The 12262-nt window shown below is 58.1% G+C and overlaps 1 protein-coding gene across 2 annotated transcripts in view; it reads right to left on the reverse strand.

Moving 5' to 3' along the window:
- Positions 1 to 12262, reverse strand: part of DOC2B (double C2 domain beta) — a 32946-nt gene that overhangs the window by 18631 nt on the left and 2053 nt on the right. For both annotated transcript variants that reach the window (XR_007146953.1, XM_047833261.1), the window contains exons 2-5: positions 5712 to 5791; positions 3575 to 3649; positions 1175 to 1284; positions 866 to 992 (exon numbers count right to left, since the gene is read on the reverse strand). Coding sequence is in view for 1 of the 2 variants with exons in the window: in XM_047833261.1 (XP_047689217.1) it covers positions 866 to 992; positions 1175 to 1284; positions 3575 to 3649; positions 5712 to 5791 (392 nt within the window). In the remaining variant the exon portion in view is untranslated. The remainder of the gene's footprint in view (positions 1 to 865; positions 993 to 1174; positions 1285 to 3574; positions 3650 to 5711; positions 5792 to 12262) is intronic.

Here is a 12262-nt window from a genome sequence, read left to right on the forward strand (position 1 = left end):
GGAGACACAGATGGACAGAGGTTGGGAGGGCTCAGCTGCAGCAGACAGCAGGGGGCAAAGTTGGTTTTGACCATTTCTAGGAAAGGATTAATTTTAGGCTCCTCTAGGTGTCTCACAGTCACCTCACGCCTGTTGTGCTCCCGGAGCATCCCCAGCGGCTCCTCCCATGGCCCTCCACATCACAGTGACCTCTGATCTTTCCAGGCGCTCGACCCCCCCACGTCGGGGATGCTTGATCTACCAGCACACCCACTCCTCCTCCACTGTGCACCCCACCCGCCCCGCCACTGGGTCATACTCATCCCCCCATGGCTCTCCCCACCCTCAGCCTCCTCTCCCTCCGAGCTTGTGCCCAGGGAGCCTGGGCCCAGGGAGCCTGTTAAGACAGTCAGAGGCCTTAGCCCCTGCGTGGCATCCCCCTGCCCCCCACCATGGCCCACCTCGCTCACGGTGAGGAGTCCCTCCCAGCTCCCTCCCCCACCAACCTCTGATCTCCCCTCCTAGGACCCAGTCCCATCGTTCTCCCTGATCCATGCAGTGAGCCTCTTGCTTGTGCGTGTAGCAGACCCGGCACCTGCTATTCCCTCTGCCAGGAATATTCCCCAAATCTCCATCTAAACCACTGACCACTCGTGCTTTCCTTCGTGACCCTGAGCACTGTCTAACCCAGGCTCTGTTTGGGTAACTCCCCTCGTTTTGAATCCATCTCCTGCCCAAGCTCCACGAAGGATGGGATTTTTGTCTGCTTCCCCAGCACCTAAAGCCAGGTCAGGCATATAGTAGGCGCTCAATAAATGCCACTGGCCCTGAGCTGCCAAGCAAGGGGGGAGCCCAGATAGCCTGTGGAACCCCATCCCCCACTTACCGGCAGCTGCTTCTCCAGGCAGATGCTGAATGTCTTGGTGTGATTGGGCTTCAGCTTCTTCAGGGGCACGCGCGTCTCCCCGATGAACTCATTGTGGCGGAATTTGTCCTCGTCACACACGGAGATGCTGGAGGACAAGAAGCCAGCTCTTCAGATACAAGGTGGGGGCCGGGTGGGCGGTGCTCTCCGTTTGCTTTCAAAGCCGTAGGGATGTGCAGGGTGGTTGGGGACGTGGGCGGCAGGGCCAGCCCGAGGGGGGGAGGCTGGGGCGGGGCATGGGTGAGGAAGGGGCCTGGGGCCCTCACCCACCGCAGGGTCTTCCGGATCATGTCTTCGTCTGTGATCCCGTAGTAAGTGAGGGTCTCATTCCATGTGGGGTTCAGAGTGTTTCGGAGAGTTTTCGTTCGAAGTTTATTTGCCTGGTGAGAGCAGAAACAAGGCTGTGAGTGTCAGGGAGTCCAGGCCTGCTGGGTCCCCAACATTGAATATGCCTAGGGGAAGAAGGTTGTTAATTGGCTGGCTAAAACATGAGGGCGGGGCGCCTGGGTGGCTCAGTGGGGGGAGGTCATGACCTCACGGTTTGTGGGGTCAAGCCCCGCTCTGGGCTCTGTGAGGACATCGCGGAGCCTGCTTGGGATTCTCCCTCCTTCTCTCTCTGCCCCTCCCCTTCTCATGTGTGCATGTGCACATGCAAGCTCTCTCTCAAAAAATAAGCTTTAGAAATAAAAAATAAAACATGGAGATTTTCCAGGTGAGCTGGGCAGGTTCAATGCAATGTGATTATAGGGCCCTTGAAAGAGGCAGGGGGAGGCAGGGGGAGGCAGGGGGAGGCAGGGGGAGGCAGGGGGAGGCAGGGGGAGGCAGGGGGAGGCAGGGGGAGGCAGGGGGAGGCAGGGGGAGGCAGGGGGAGGCAGGGGGAGGCAGGGGGAGGCAGGGGGAGGCAGGGGGAGGCAGGGGGAGCAACACTCGAGGAGGGAAGAAGTCACAGGCAGACGCCGGCGTGGGAGGTGGAGGGAGGAATGACGGGCGGGCAGCCTCTCGCTGCTGGAAAAGGGTGGAAATGGCCCCTCCCGCAGCCCTGCCACGCTGGGTGTCACCCCCATGGGAGCTGCAGCACTGGGAGAGAAGAAATGCGTGCTGCAAGCGAGGAAGTCGGCGGCAACTGGCTAGGGCAGCCCTAGGAAACTAAAACGGGGGCTCCCGGCGTCCAGGCCCCGAGCTTGAGTTTCTGCAGGAGGTGCTGGCACTGGGCTGCCGAGAAGCCTGGCGACGGGGCCGCCTCCTCTCCCCCCCACCTCCTTGCCTTGGTCAGGCCCTTCCCTGTACCTGGAACACCATCTCCTAGAAAATGCCCGTGGGGCGGCGGGTCCGGGCTGCCCCATCGCCTCCACTCCTCCCTCTGCTTCCCATAGCTCTTGGTTCTTTTATACTCCTTATCTGTCCTGCCCACCTGGGACTCAGCCCCACGACGGGCTCCCCCTGAGGCTGGCCACCGCAGCCAGGCTAGGAGGTCAGGCGGGCCCGGGCTCCAATCCCAGCTGTCCTTGCCCAAGCTCTGTGGAGCCCAGCAGGTTACTCGCCCCCTGGGAGCGTCAAGTTCCCACTGCAAAATAGGGCATAATAGTGCCTCTTTCTCAGCATGGTTTTCAGGAGCCTTCTTGATCAGGCGACGGCTTTTTATAAAACGCTGCCCTATGCGGGAGCTCCTGTGTGTGTGGGAAGGTCCTTACGACTCAGCCTCCTGGTACTGCCGATTCTAGCTCCTGTGAGTCTAGGGACTTACATCCATTGCGCTTCAGAGTTGGGGACATTCCCCTGGTCACAAGGCCCTACCTGTAACAGGAGGACACTGAGGCCTGGAGTGGTGGCCCAGCGCCTCCAGGCACAGGTGGTTGGCCACTGCTGTTTCCCCTGCTTTCCTGAAGCGGGACTAATCGCCTCTGCCAGGTGGCCCTCCTGGACTGGTGGGGAGCCTCAGCCCTTACACGCTGGCGTAGGGGGTTTGGGCCTCAGACCCAACTCGGGCCCTAGCAGCCCATGGCTCTTTAGCCTCCTCCCTGCTTAGTTGGCCTGGGAAGAGTCAGGGGCAAGGGCAGCCCTCTCGCCAGGAGGGCATTTCCATCACAGTCTCTTCCTAGCAGGCCACTTGAAGGCCAGGAAGTCCTTTCCAAACTCTTGGTTTCTTAGAGCAAAGGCCAGGACAAGACCACCAGCCCTCGGGCTCTGCTGCTCGTGCTCTGGTGCCTCGTGTCCCCCAGCCTCCCGCTGGTGTCCTCTTGGAAGCAGAGCTGGTCTCCTGTCAGTCTCCCCCCACCCAGCAATGGGGTCCACACAGCCTGCCCCTGAAAAGTCTGTGGGTCCCACACCCAACTCTGAAAAGATGATCTAACCCTCTCTCCCGTGAAATTAAAAACAAGACACTGAACTGTAAGACGTAAGAAAGTCTAGACCTTCTATCTAGTGCAGAGGGTCACCTTGAGCTTTGGGCTTAATAGCAAGTCTTTTCCAGAAAGAGTTCCCTTTTCCTAGGCTCACCACGAGGCTGTGACTGGGGGCTCTGGGTGGAGGGAAGTGATTGAGGTCCCATCAACTTGCTTGGGCTGTGAGGGGACAGGGGAGCTCTACACCTCACTGGGTGCTCCAAGCCCAGCGTGGGCCCCTGTCGCAGCAGGGGGAGCCGGCTGGCAGCCTTGGGGCGGACCCCCTCACCTTACTGGCTCCTGGCAGCAGATGCAGCTTGACGTAGGGGTCTGCCAGCCCGTTGTGGTCCATCGGCTTCAGGCCCTGAGTGGAGGGGGGACAGCCAAAGGTGTGAAGTGGGAGCTGGAGACACAGAGCAGCCAGGGCCTCCGGGCACAGGGTCGGCAGGCATCCCTCGCGCCCAGGCCTCCTGGCTGGGTCCCCTCACCACCCTCTTTGCAGAGACCCCTGAGCCCACGCCCTCAGAACTGGGAGGATGGCTCAGCGCCAGAGCAATCACCCCTCCCCCTACACGTCCCGGCCCAGGGCAGGCGTCATGGTCGGTCTTTGTCAGACCAGCTTTTCTCTCCTCCAGATCATGGAGGCCAGGTGACTCACCCTTTTCTGAATGAGGGCCTCATTATCCTGCTTTGGTGAGGCCCTTCCTTCTTCCGGGTGCCTCTTCCCCCGCTCCCCGAACCCACGGCTTCCCTCACTGACCCTCTGCCCACGTGACCCTCTATCCGCTCATCGCTAGGCTTCCCTCTTTCCCACGGAAAAATGTTCTGGGTCCTGGAGACCAGGTTCAGTTTTGCTCCAGATTTGCCACCGCTCCCTGCCCGCCTGAATCCAAGGAGGCCACACGTCCTGGCTGGCCCTGGAGGGTCCTTCCACAAGATGGCATCCCTCGCTCACTTTGAGCCTTCAGTCAAGTGTGCACAGCCAGGGAACCAATGGAACCATAAGCAGACAGGGTCTTAGCAGACCTCATGACTGCTCTGGTTTCTGGAAATTGTATTTTCTTTCTTCCACGGTGGCACCTGGGCATGGAGGGAGGCAGCGGTGGCCTGTGTGGGGCTGAGCTCACAACCCGGTGGCATCACAGATGAACGGCCGTTCACGACCAGGCCCACCTCCAAGGAGGATGGAGGCTCTCACCCCCACCCCTGCCCCCGGAGAGCTGGGGAGGAGGGGGGCTGAGATTGGAGGTCAGGGCTTCCAATCTCCCCTCTCCCCCCTGGTAGGGAAGGCAGGGCACAAGGCACAGGAGGGGCTGGTGTCTGGGAGGGAGAAGAGACTGGGTGGCTCTGACCAGAGTGGCCTGACAGCAGGTGCCTGCTCCCAGTTCCCAAGCCCGGACCACCTCTACAAAGCTGGGTGGAAGGAGAGGGAAAGGGACCTGCCCGGGCCCTGCGGGTGGCACCCCACGTTGGCGTGGCTGCGGATCACCAGGTTCTCAGCGCCTTTCCTAAGGGCAGGTCTGGAGCCCCCACATCTCAGCCCGGGCAGCTCCCGAGGGGGGTCAGGGCCAGGATGGCACATGCGGGCCTCTAGGTGTCCAATCAGGGCTCTGGGCCTGCATGGCAGTCCAAGGGTGCTGGCTCAGGCCAGGTGACAGCTGAGACAGGCAGCCTGTCCCTCGGGGTGGGCAGAGCCACGGGTGAAGGTGCTGAGGGGCAGAGGAGCTCCCGGACTGGGACTGAGGGAGGGGTCTGGACCCAGGCCCCTCCACGGCTCTACTGGGAGTCCCACTAGGCTGTACTACCACCCTTACCTTGCGGGAGAACATCAACTTTGGCACCTTCCTCCCAGAGGAATCGATGCGGGGGGTGGAGGGAACAGCATGGCTAAGAAGAGAGCTGATGCCTGCCAGCCGGAGGCGGGAGACGCCCCCAGCCCCAACCCAGAGACCAGAGAGCAAGGCTGGGTGCTGAGCCCACGGGAGATGAATCCCCTGCCTGGAGCAGGGCATGGGTGCCCACCCACTCGTCGGGTTGCCCAGGTGTTGGGAACTTCAGGGGTCACAGGCAACCAATTCGAACCCTCTCGGTCTAGCAGGACAAACCTGTCATCTCTCCGCTTCCCCTCCCTTCCCTCCACAGCCCCTCCCCAGCTCCGCCCCCAACCTGTGCCTTCCTCCTCTCATTCGCTTTCTGCTTCCTTGTTCTACTCCTTCCCTGAGTGCCTGGCCCCGCAAGGCCTTCTGGGGCAGCGGAGAGGATTTAGGCCAGAATTCCCTCCCTGCCCTGCACCCACGATGCAGGTGCCACAGGGCCCAGACAGGAAACAGTGGGGAGGATGGGCCTCTGGATCTCAACCCCCGCCTCCCACCAACTCCAGCCGGGGCCCCAGACCCCGGGGACCGTGGGAGCCGGCGGGGGCCTACCTTGGCCTTGCTGATGGTGCAGTGCAGGGCGTTGTTCTCCTGGTCGTAGAGCAGGCTGAAGTCCAGCGTGCCCAGGGCAGCTGCGGACAGGGGGCTCGGGTCACGCACTGGCCACACAGTGGCGGAGCATCATCCACCCCTGTGCGGTGGGACCAGGTGCCCACAGTGACTGCCATCGACCAAGAACCTACTGCACCCAATCTCTCCACCCAGCCTCTTAGCCCCACCAGCCCTAGGAAGCGAGCAATGTCCTCCTCACATTCCAGACGACAGAGGAGCCGAGGTTCAGTGAGGCTACGTCAGCCCCGGTCACCACGACTAGCGGCCCAGGAGTCAAACCCAGGTGGCAGGCCCCACAGCCCAGACCCCCGTGCTGTGGTGCTGGGCCTGGGGCTGGTCCGGCGTTGGGCCCAGTGTGCCCGGGGTACAGGGCACTCAGCTAAAGGTTCCTGTCCTCCCGCCGTCCTCGTGCAACTGCCAGACTTGGCTCTGTGCGTCAGTTTCTCTCACCCGTGAAGGGTCACAAGGATGGTGGGAGAAGTCAGAGGAGACACGGCTTTGAGAGGCTGTGGGTCCCGGCCAGGCTGCCTGGCTGACCCCCCCCACTCCCCAGCAACACCTGGGGCCACGTCTCCCCCGTCTCTCTGGTCCCCTGGGGGGCCCCCGCACAGGCAGCAAGGAGCCTCCTAGGTCCTCACGCTGCTGAGCTGCAAGCCTTTTAAAGGCAGCAGGCAACTCTCTAGGGCTGGGCAGAGCATTTGGCAATAATTGGGTGCAGCTGCAACCCTGGGGGACAATCACACACAGCAGCTGTGGCCTCCCGTGTTGACGTGGCTCCTGGCACGAAAGCAGGGGTTGTGGGTGAGCAGCAGGCCTCCAGGGGTGAGTCTCTGGACAGTAAGATGCAAATTCACAGGGTGTCTTTAGAAACCCAGACACGGGCCAGTCAACTGGCACGCTATTCATTCATTCATTCTTTACCAAACAGCATTACGATAAGCTGGTTTCTAGGGATGAGGATATCAATAAGGCGGTGCTCCTGCCCCAAGGAAAGCGGAGCTTAATAGGAGAAACAGATGGAAAGAATCTACCCTAACAGAGTCTGGTGAGCAAGGAGCAATAGGGGTCTAAGGATGTGAACTGGGGCCACCAGGGAAGGCTCCCTGGAGGAGGTGATGCTTCACCTGAGCCATATGATTAGGGGTTGGCCGTACACAGTGGCGCTGGGGGAAAGGCATTCCAACCACAGGCCGACTGGGGGCTGGGGGGCTGAGTGGGTGGAGTGAGGCTAGGGGGAGGGCTCTGTTCTTCTGGCCAGCGGCACCCAACACGGTTCTAGACCGAACTATGGCCCAGTGGCCTAGTCCAGCCAGGCTCATCTCTTCACATCTTGTCCACGGCTGCTTTTGCACTATGGTGGCAGAGTGCAGTAGATCCACAGGGACCGTATGCCTGCAGACCCCTGGGCTCGTGCAGGGGCCGGGGCATGGCTAAGTTTGGCTTGGCAGAGAAACGGGCAACTTAAGGGCCATGCGTGTGCAGCTGCCCTTCATTTTGAGGTGATGGCACCGAGTCGCATTTGTCTTGCCCCCTAGCTCCTAACACAGGGCAAGGCAGCCAGCCCCGTCTCTGTCCTTGCCTGGGAGGGGCGCACGTGGGGTAGGAGACCCATCCTCGGGTTCAAGTTCTGGCTGTACTGTGCTTCTTTGCGGTGTGACTTTAGATAGCTTTTCTTGCCTCTCTGTGCCTCAGTTTCCTCATGTGCAAAATGGAGACACCACAGAGCCCACCTCACAGCATTGTGCCTTGACGCAGCCCCTGGGGGACCGGAAATGCTCAGTATGTAATTATAGAAAGAGCAGATCTATTTTGGCGATTTTTCTAGATAACTGTACTTGCCCCTCCGAGACGCCTTCTGGAATGAACTCGTTCCAAACTGGATCACTCCCCTCCCGGCCTTTGTGGACAGGATATACAAATGGTCACAGATACTGTTTTCTTCGTTTTTCTGCCTCCTCCTTGGCCATCAGCCTGAAACTCCTCTTAGAATACTTGCCTCTGGTAGCACACGCAGCTCTCCCTCCTTTTCAATAGTCAGTCCCCTGTCTGTTCCACGAAACCAGGGGAGAATCTTTACTAGAATTGTGTCCAAACTATGAGTCAACAGGGCTCGAGTGGCGCCTAAGGCGCTTTCGTCAGTAGAGTCCGTGTGCTTCAGCGCTAACTGTATCTGGCTGCGGCCTGGATCCTGGCTCCCATCTGTGCAGCTGGGCGGGTGGGGGTGCTGTGAGCGAGGTTCGTATCACCACGCCTGTAACAGCGCAGAGCCACGGGCCCCGGACTCTCCAGGTCCCTGCCTGTAGAATATTCTCCAACGCTGTTGGCTCTACGTGACAGGAAATCAGTCTGCTGTTCGGTTCAGGCCTCCCCAGGTCCAGTCTCCCGCCAGACATGAGCTTCCAGAGAGGAGGGACCATTGCCTCAGCCATGCCAGTGACACCGGCAGGGAGCAGATGTTCAATCCACATGGCCGGTCCGTTCCAACCAACTTGCTCTCCAGCTGTTCAAGGGAGCGGGGATTGGGTGTGATGCCCACGTGTTAAAATGCACACCCCACGATCTCTGCCCGTTGCCCACTCTCAGAGAAGGACAGCCAGCCAGACGGCGGGGCTACCTGCTCCCCACTGGGGAACTTAGGTCCAGAAGAGAAGAGCCCCTTTCACCGGCTCTCCAGACATCCCTGTTTAGGGACAGCTGACGCTGCTCGGGGAAACCAGCACCTGTTATCAATTCCCAGGAAGGAACAGCGCACCCAGTGCGGTCCCCCCTCCCCCACGGCTGCAGGATGGATGAATTTTTTTGAACTCCAACGGAAGCTTTGTAAGAAATAATAGTTTTTAGGGGCGCCTGGGTGGCTCAGTCGGTTAAACGTCTGACTCTTGATTTCGGCTCAGGTCGTGGTCTCAGGGTTTGTGGGATTGAGCCCCGAGTCAAGCCTGCTTGGGTTCTCTCTCCCTCTCTCTCTGCCGCTCCCCTGCTCACATGCACTCTTTCTCTCTCTCTCTCTCTCTCTCACAATAAATAAATGTTTTTTTTTAAAAAAAGAATAGTTTGTAAATAGAAGCGTGGTCACCATTGGTAGAAACTTGCTGGTGGTGGAGATCTCTTACGCAGGGATCTTATCGTCCAAAGTCTTCATTTCCCATTCAGGGAAATGAGGCTCAGAGAGGAGAGGTGACCTGGTCAGGGTTGCACAGCGGAATTGGATGCAGAATCCAGGCCTCTTTACTTCCATCCTGATAGTTCCTTTCTTAAAGCCTAGTGGTGGGGTGCCTGGGTGGCTCAGTCGGTTAAGCGTCTGACCTCGGCTTGGGTCACGATCTCGCGGTCCGTGGGTTCGAGCTCCGTGTCGGGCTCTGTGCTGACAGCTCGGAGCCTGGAGCCTGTTTCAGATTCTGTGTCTCCCTCTCTCTCTGCCCCACCCCCGTTCATGCTCTGTCTCTCTCTGTCTCAAAAATAAAATAAACGTTAAAAAAAAAATTTAAAGCCTAGTGGTTTCCCCCAATTTTTCTGTCTGCCACTTTGCGTGGCTGAAACCTTAGGAGGACGCAGCAGAGAAACAGAGAGAGAAAAGCCAAGTCGCTCTCGGGGACGAGGGAGGGCTGGGCTGCCGTCCCGGAGCCGGCTCACGGTGCAGGTGAGGAGGGCCCTAAGGGCAGGTGAAGGTGCTCGTCTGTGTGAGCCGCTGGGTCCTGCCCTCCACCCACTCAAATCACGTGTCCTGGCTAAAGTTTACATCCTTGGAAAAATAATGAGGGTTGGTCACTAATGGGCCCTTGAGAGTTGTCACCCGCCTGTCGATAATTATAGAGCTTTAATGGGGCTAATTCAGAGAAAATCAGGCTCAAGCCCCTGCCAGTTCCTCTAAGGCCAAACATCCCTTTGCTCTGCTGATGGAGACTGACAGCATCATTTTGACCTTGGTTTGCACCTGGACTTTCCTCACCCGTACACCCTTGGGGATAGGAAATCTGCCCTGGTTGTTCTTTTTTTTTTTTTTCTTTTTGAAGAAAAATGTCAGCCTCTCAAATCGTTTTAAAAAACTATGGCAAGGGGCACCTGGGTGGCTCAGTCGGTTGAGCGTCTGACTTTGGCTCAGGTCATGATTTCACGGTTTGTGGGTTAGAGCCCCATGTCAGGCTCTGTGCTGACAGCTCAGAGCCTGGAGCCTACTTTGGATCTGTCTCCTCTCTCTCTCTCTGCCCCTTCCCTGCATGCACTCTGTCTCTCAAAAATAAATAAATTAAAATGAAAAAAAAAAAAAAACTATTGCAAGAACCACAGAAAAATGGTCAAGCCCGAGTTGAAAGCATTTCCTAGTTGGGAAAACTGAGGCACTGAGCCAAGAACTTCAGGAAGGTACAAAGAAGAACGAGCCATAGTCTCTGTTTCCCAGCAGCTCTGGGGCAGAGGATTAGAACTTTAGGACCTTTATAAGTCTAATCATTCTCCTGCTTTAAATTATTCAAAGGTTCACCACTGCCTCCTAGACTCAGTTTAACCTCCTTGGCGTAGCACTGAAGGCCCTCTGTGATATGACCACCTTGTCCTGAGCCACTTGACGGGCACCTGTGCCGGGCTGTGTTTCCTACGCCTCTCTACCTGTGCACACGGCACTCCCTCTGCCAGGAGCACCTCTCTTTTCTCCTTCCACTCTGCCAGCCTGCTTCTTCCCTTCTCCCAGCCTCAGAGCAGAGCCTTCTCTGTGGGTAAACTCTGTGCATGCTAGCGCTTCTCGTTCGGGTTCCTGCCTCCCTGTTGTCACTGCTGGGCTACTTGTGCATCTCGGTTTCCGTGAAATCCCTCATGTCAGAGATTGTGTCTCGGGCATTCGTGAATCTCAGCACAGTGCCGGCCGTACAGTTGGTCTCGTAACGTCGAATCCATAGAAATATGGTGTGAGCAGGACATGACTGGGCTCAAAGGAAGGGGAGTCACAGCCAGCAGGGACCAGGAAACGCTGCCAGCTGAGGGCCTTCGGGACAGCGATTCCTCCACTCCATCCTCGCTCCAGGCCTCCAGGGGCATCGCTCCTGACCCAGACCAGGGCGAATCATGCAGGGGCAGGTGTGAGCATGGGCATGTGATGCAATTCTGGCCAATGAGACAGAAGGACAGGTCTCCTGGGGACTCTGGGAGAGCTGTCCTCACCCTCGAACCGAGATACGGGCAAGGAAACTCGCCCTTGTCAAATTTAGGATCTTCTTGTTACATGTGACACCTGGACCTGAAGCGGCCGCCTTGCACCGGGAGGGAGGTCAGCCTACGAAGAGAAGAGCATGGCCGAGTGGAAAGGGGGGCAGAACCATCACCTCCGAGGTTGCTGATGAGACACTGTGTAAACCAACCTGCGGGTCCCACGATCTCAACTGTCCTGTTTAAGGCACTTTGAGTTTGCTGTTACTTACAACCTGGATATTCTAGTCTTTATAGTTTTGAAGAAGGGCCTGGGTCTCCCAGGTGGAGAGTGGGTGGGGAGGGCATCAGCAGGGGAGAAGCACATGCAGAGGGTGGGGCCCGGGGCCCTTCTCCAGGGCAGCAGGCAGCCCAGCCCAGCTTGGCCAGGCCACACCGTGGACCCGTGGGAGGAAGGGCGCTTCTAACTCCAACGTTCACTGCGTTTTCTCCCCACCATCGCCCCCTATTAGATCAGTTTGGAACATGCGAATTTTGTGCTTGTGCCTGGAGGTGCCTTAATAAAGGATGAGCTTTAAAGAGAAGAGGGGGAAAGGCTGAATAAATACACAGCACTTCATTCCCAGCCTTGGACAACAGAGCAACCGCCCTAATTTCTTTTTGTTAGAACAGAGATAATCCAATAATTAGGGCAGCAAATAGCATAACCCTGGCTAAAGCCCTAATGAACCATCTGGCTTGAATCACTTAGGCTTATTCTAGGGATCTGGCTGGTAGGGCTGAGAGGGGGCCTCGGCCTGGGGTATCTGCTGAAGAGCGATTCCACCCCCAGCCTGGTCCCACCACAGGAAGGAGCCGAGTTTTCTGTGTTCCCATGCCTAGGATGTTTGCTTGGCCACTGATGGGATCCAAGTCTGGGGTGGGCTGCTTCTGGAAGGGGACAAGAGGGCCCAAGCTGGCCGTGGCTCAGCCATATGCCCTCCTCCTTAGCTCTTTTCAACAGACTGCCTGGTGTCATGGGTGTGGCCAGCCCACAGTTCAGGCTGGCAAGGCTGTGTCCAGGATGGCCTCGCATTGCCCACCTCAACTGAGTCTGTCCCCTGCTGGGACACGTGAGCTCCCTGTCCTGTTTCCCTTTGCCCCACTCTCTGCTGCTGGGACAGTGCTCAGTGACAGGCTGCTGAGTTGATGGACTGGAGATGAGGCAGCTGGCCTGAGTTTGGGACTTTTGGGCCACCTTGCCTGGGGGCTTAGGGAGAGCCCAAAGAAATGACAAGATTTCTCACCTCATCACAGTGTGTCATCCAGAGGGCCCTTGGTGGCACCAGGAGGGTTCCCTGAAGTTCACGGGGAAG

The sequence above is a fragment of the Prionailurus viverrinus genome, chromosome E1 (assembly GCF_022837055.1).
Source record: "Prionailurus viverrinus isolate Anna chromosome E1, UM_Priviv_1.0, whole genome shotgun sequence".
In the NCBI taxonomy this organism is placed as follows: domain Eukaryota; kingdom Metazoa; phylum Chordata; class Mammalia; order Carnivora; family Felidae; genus Prionailurus; species Prionailurus viverrinus.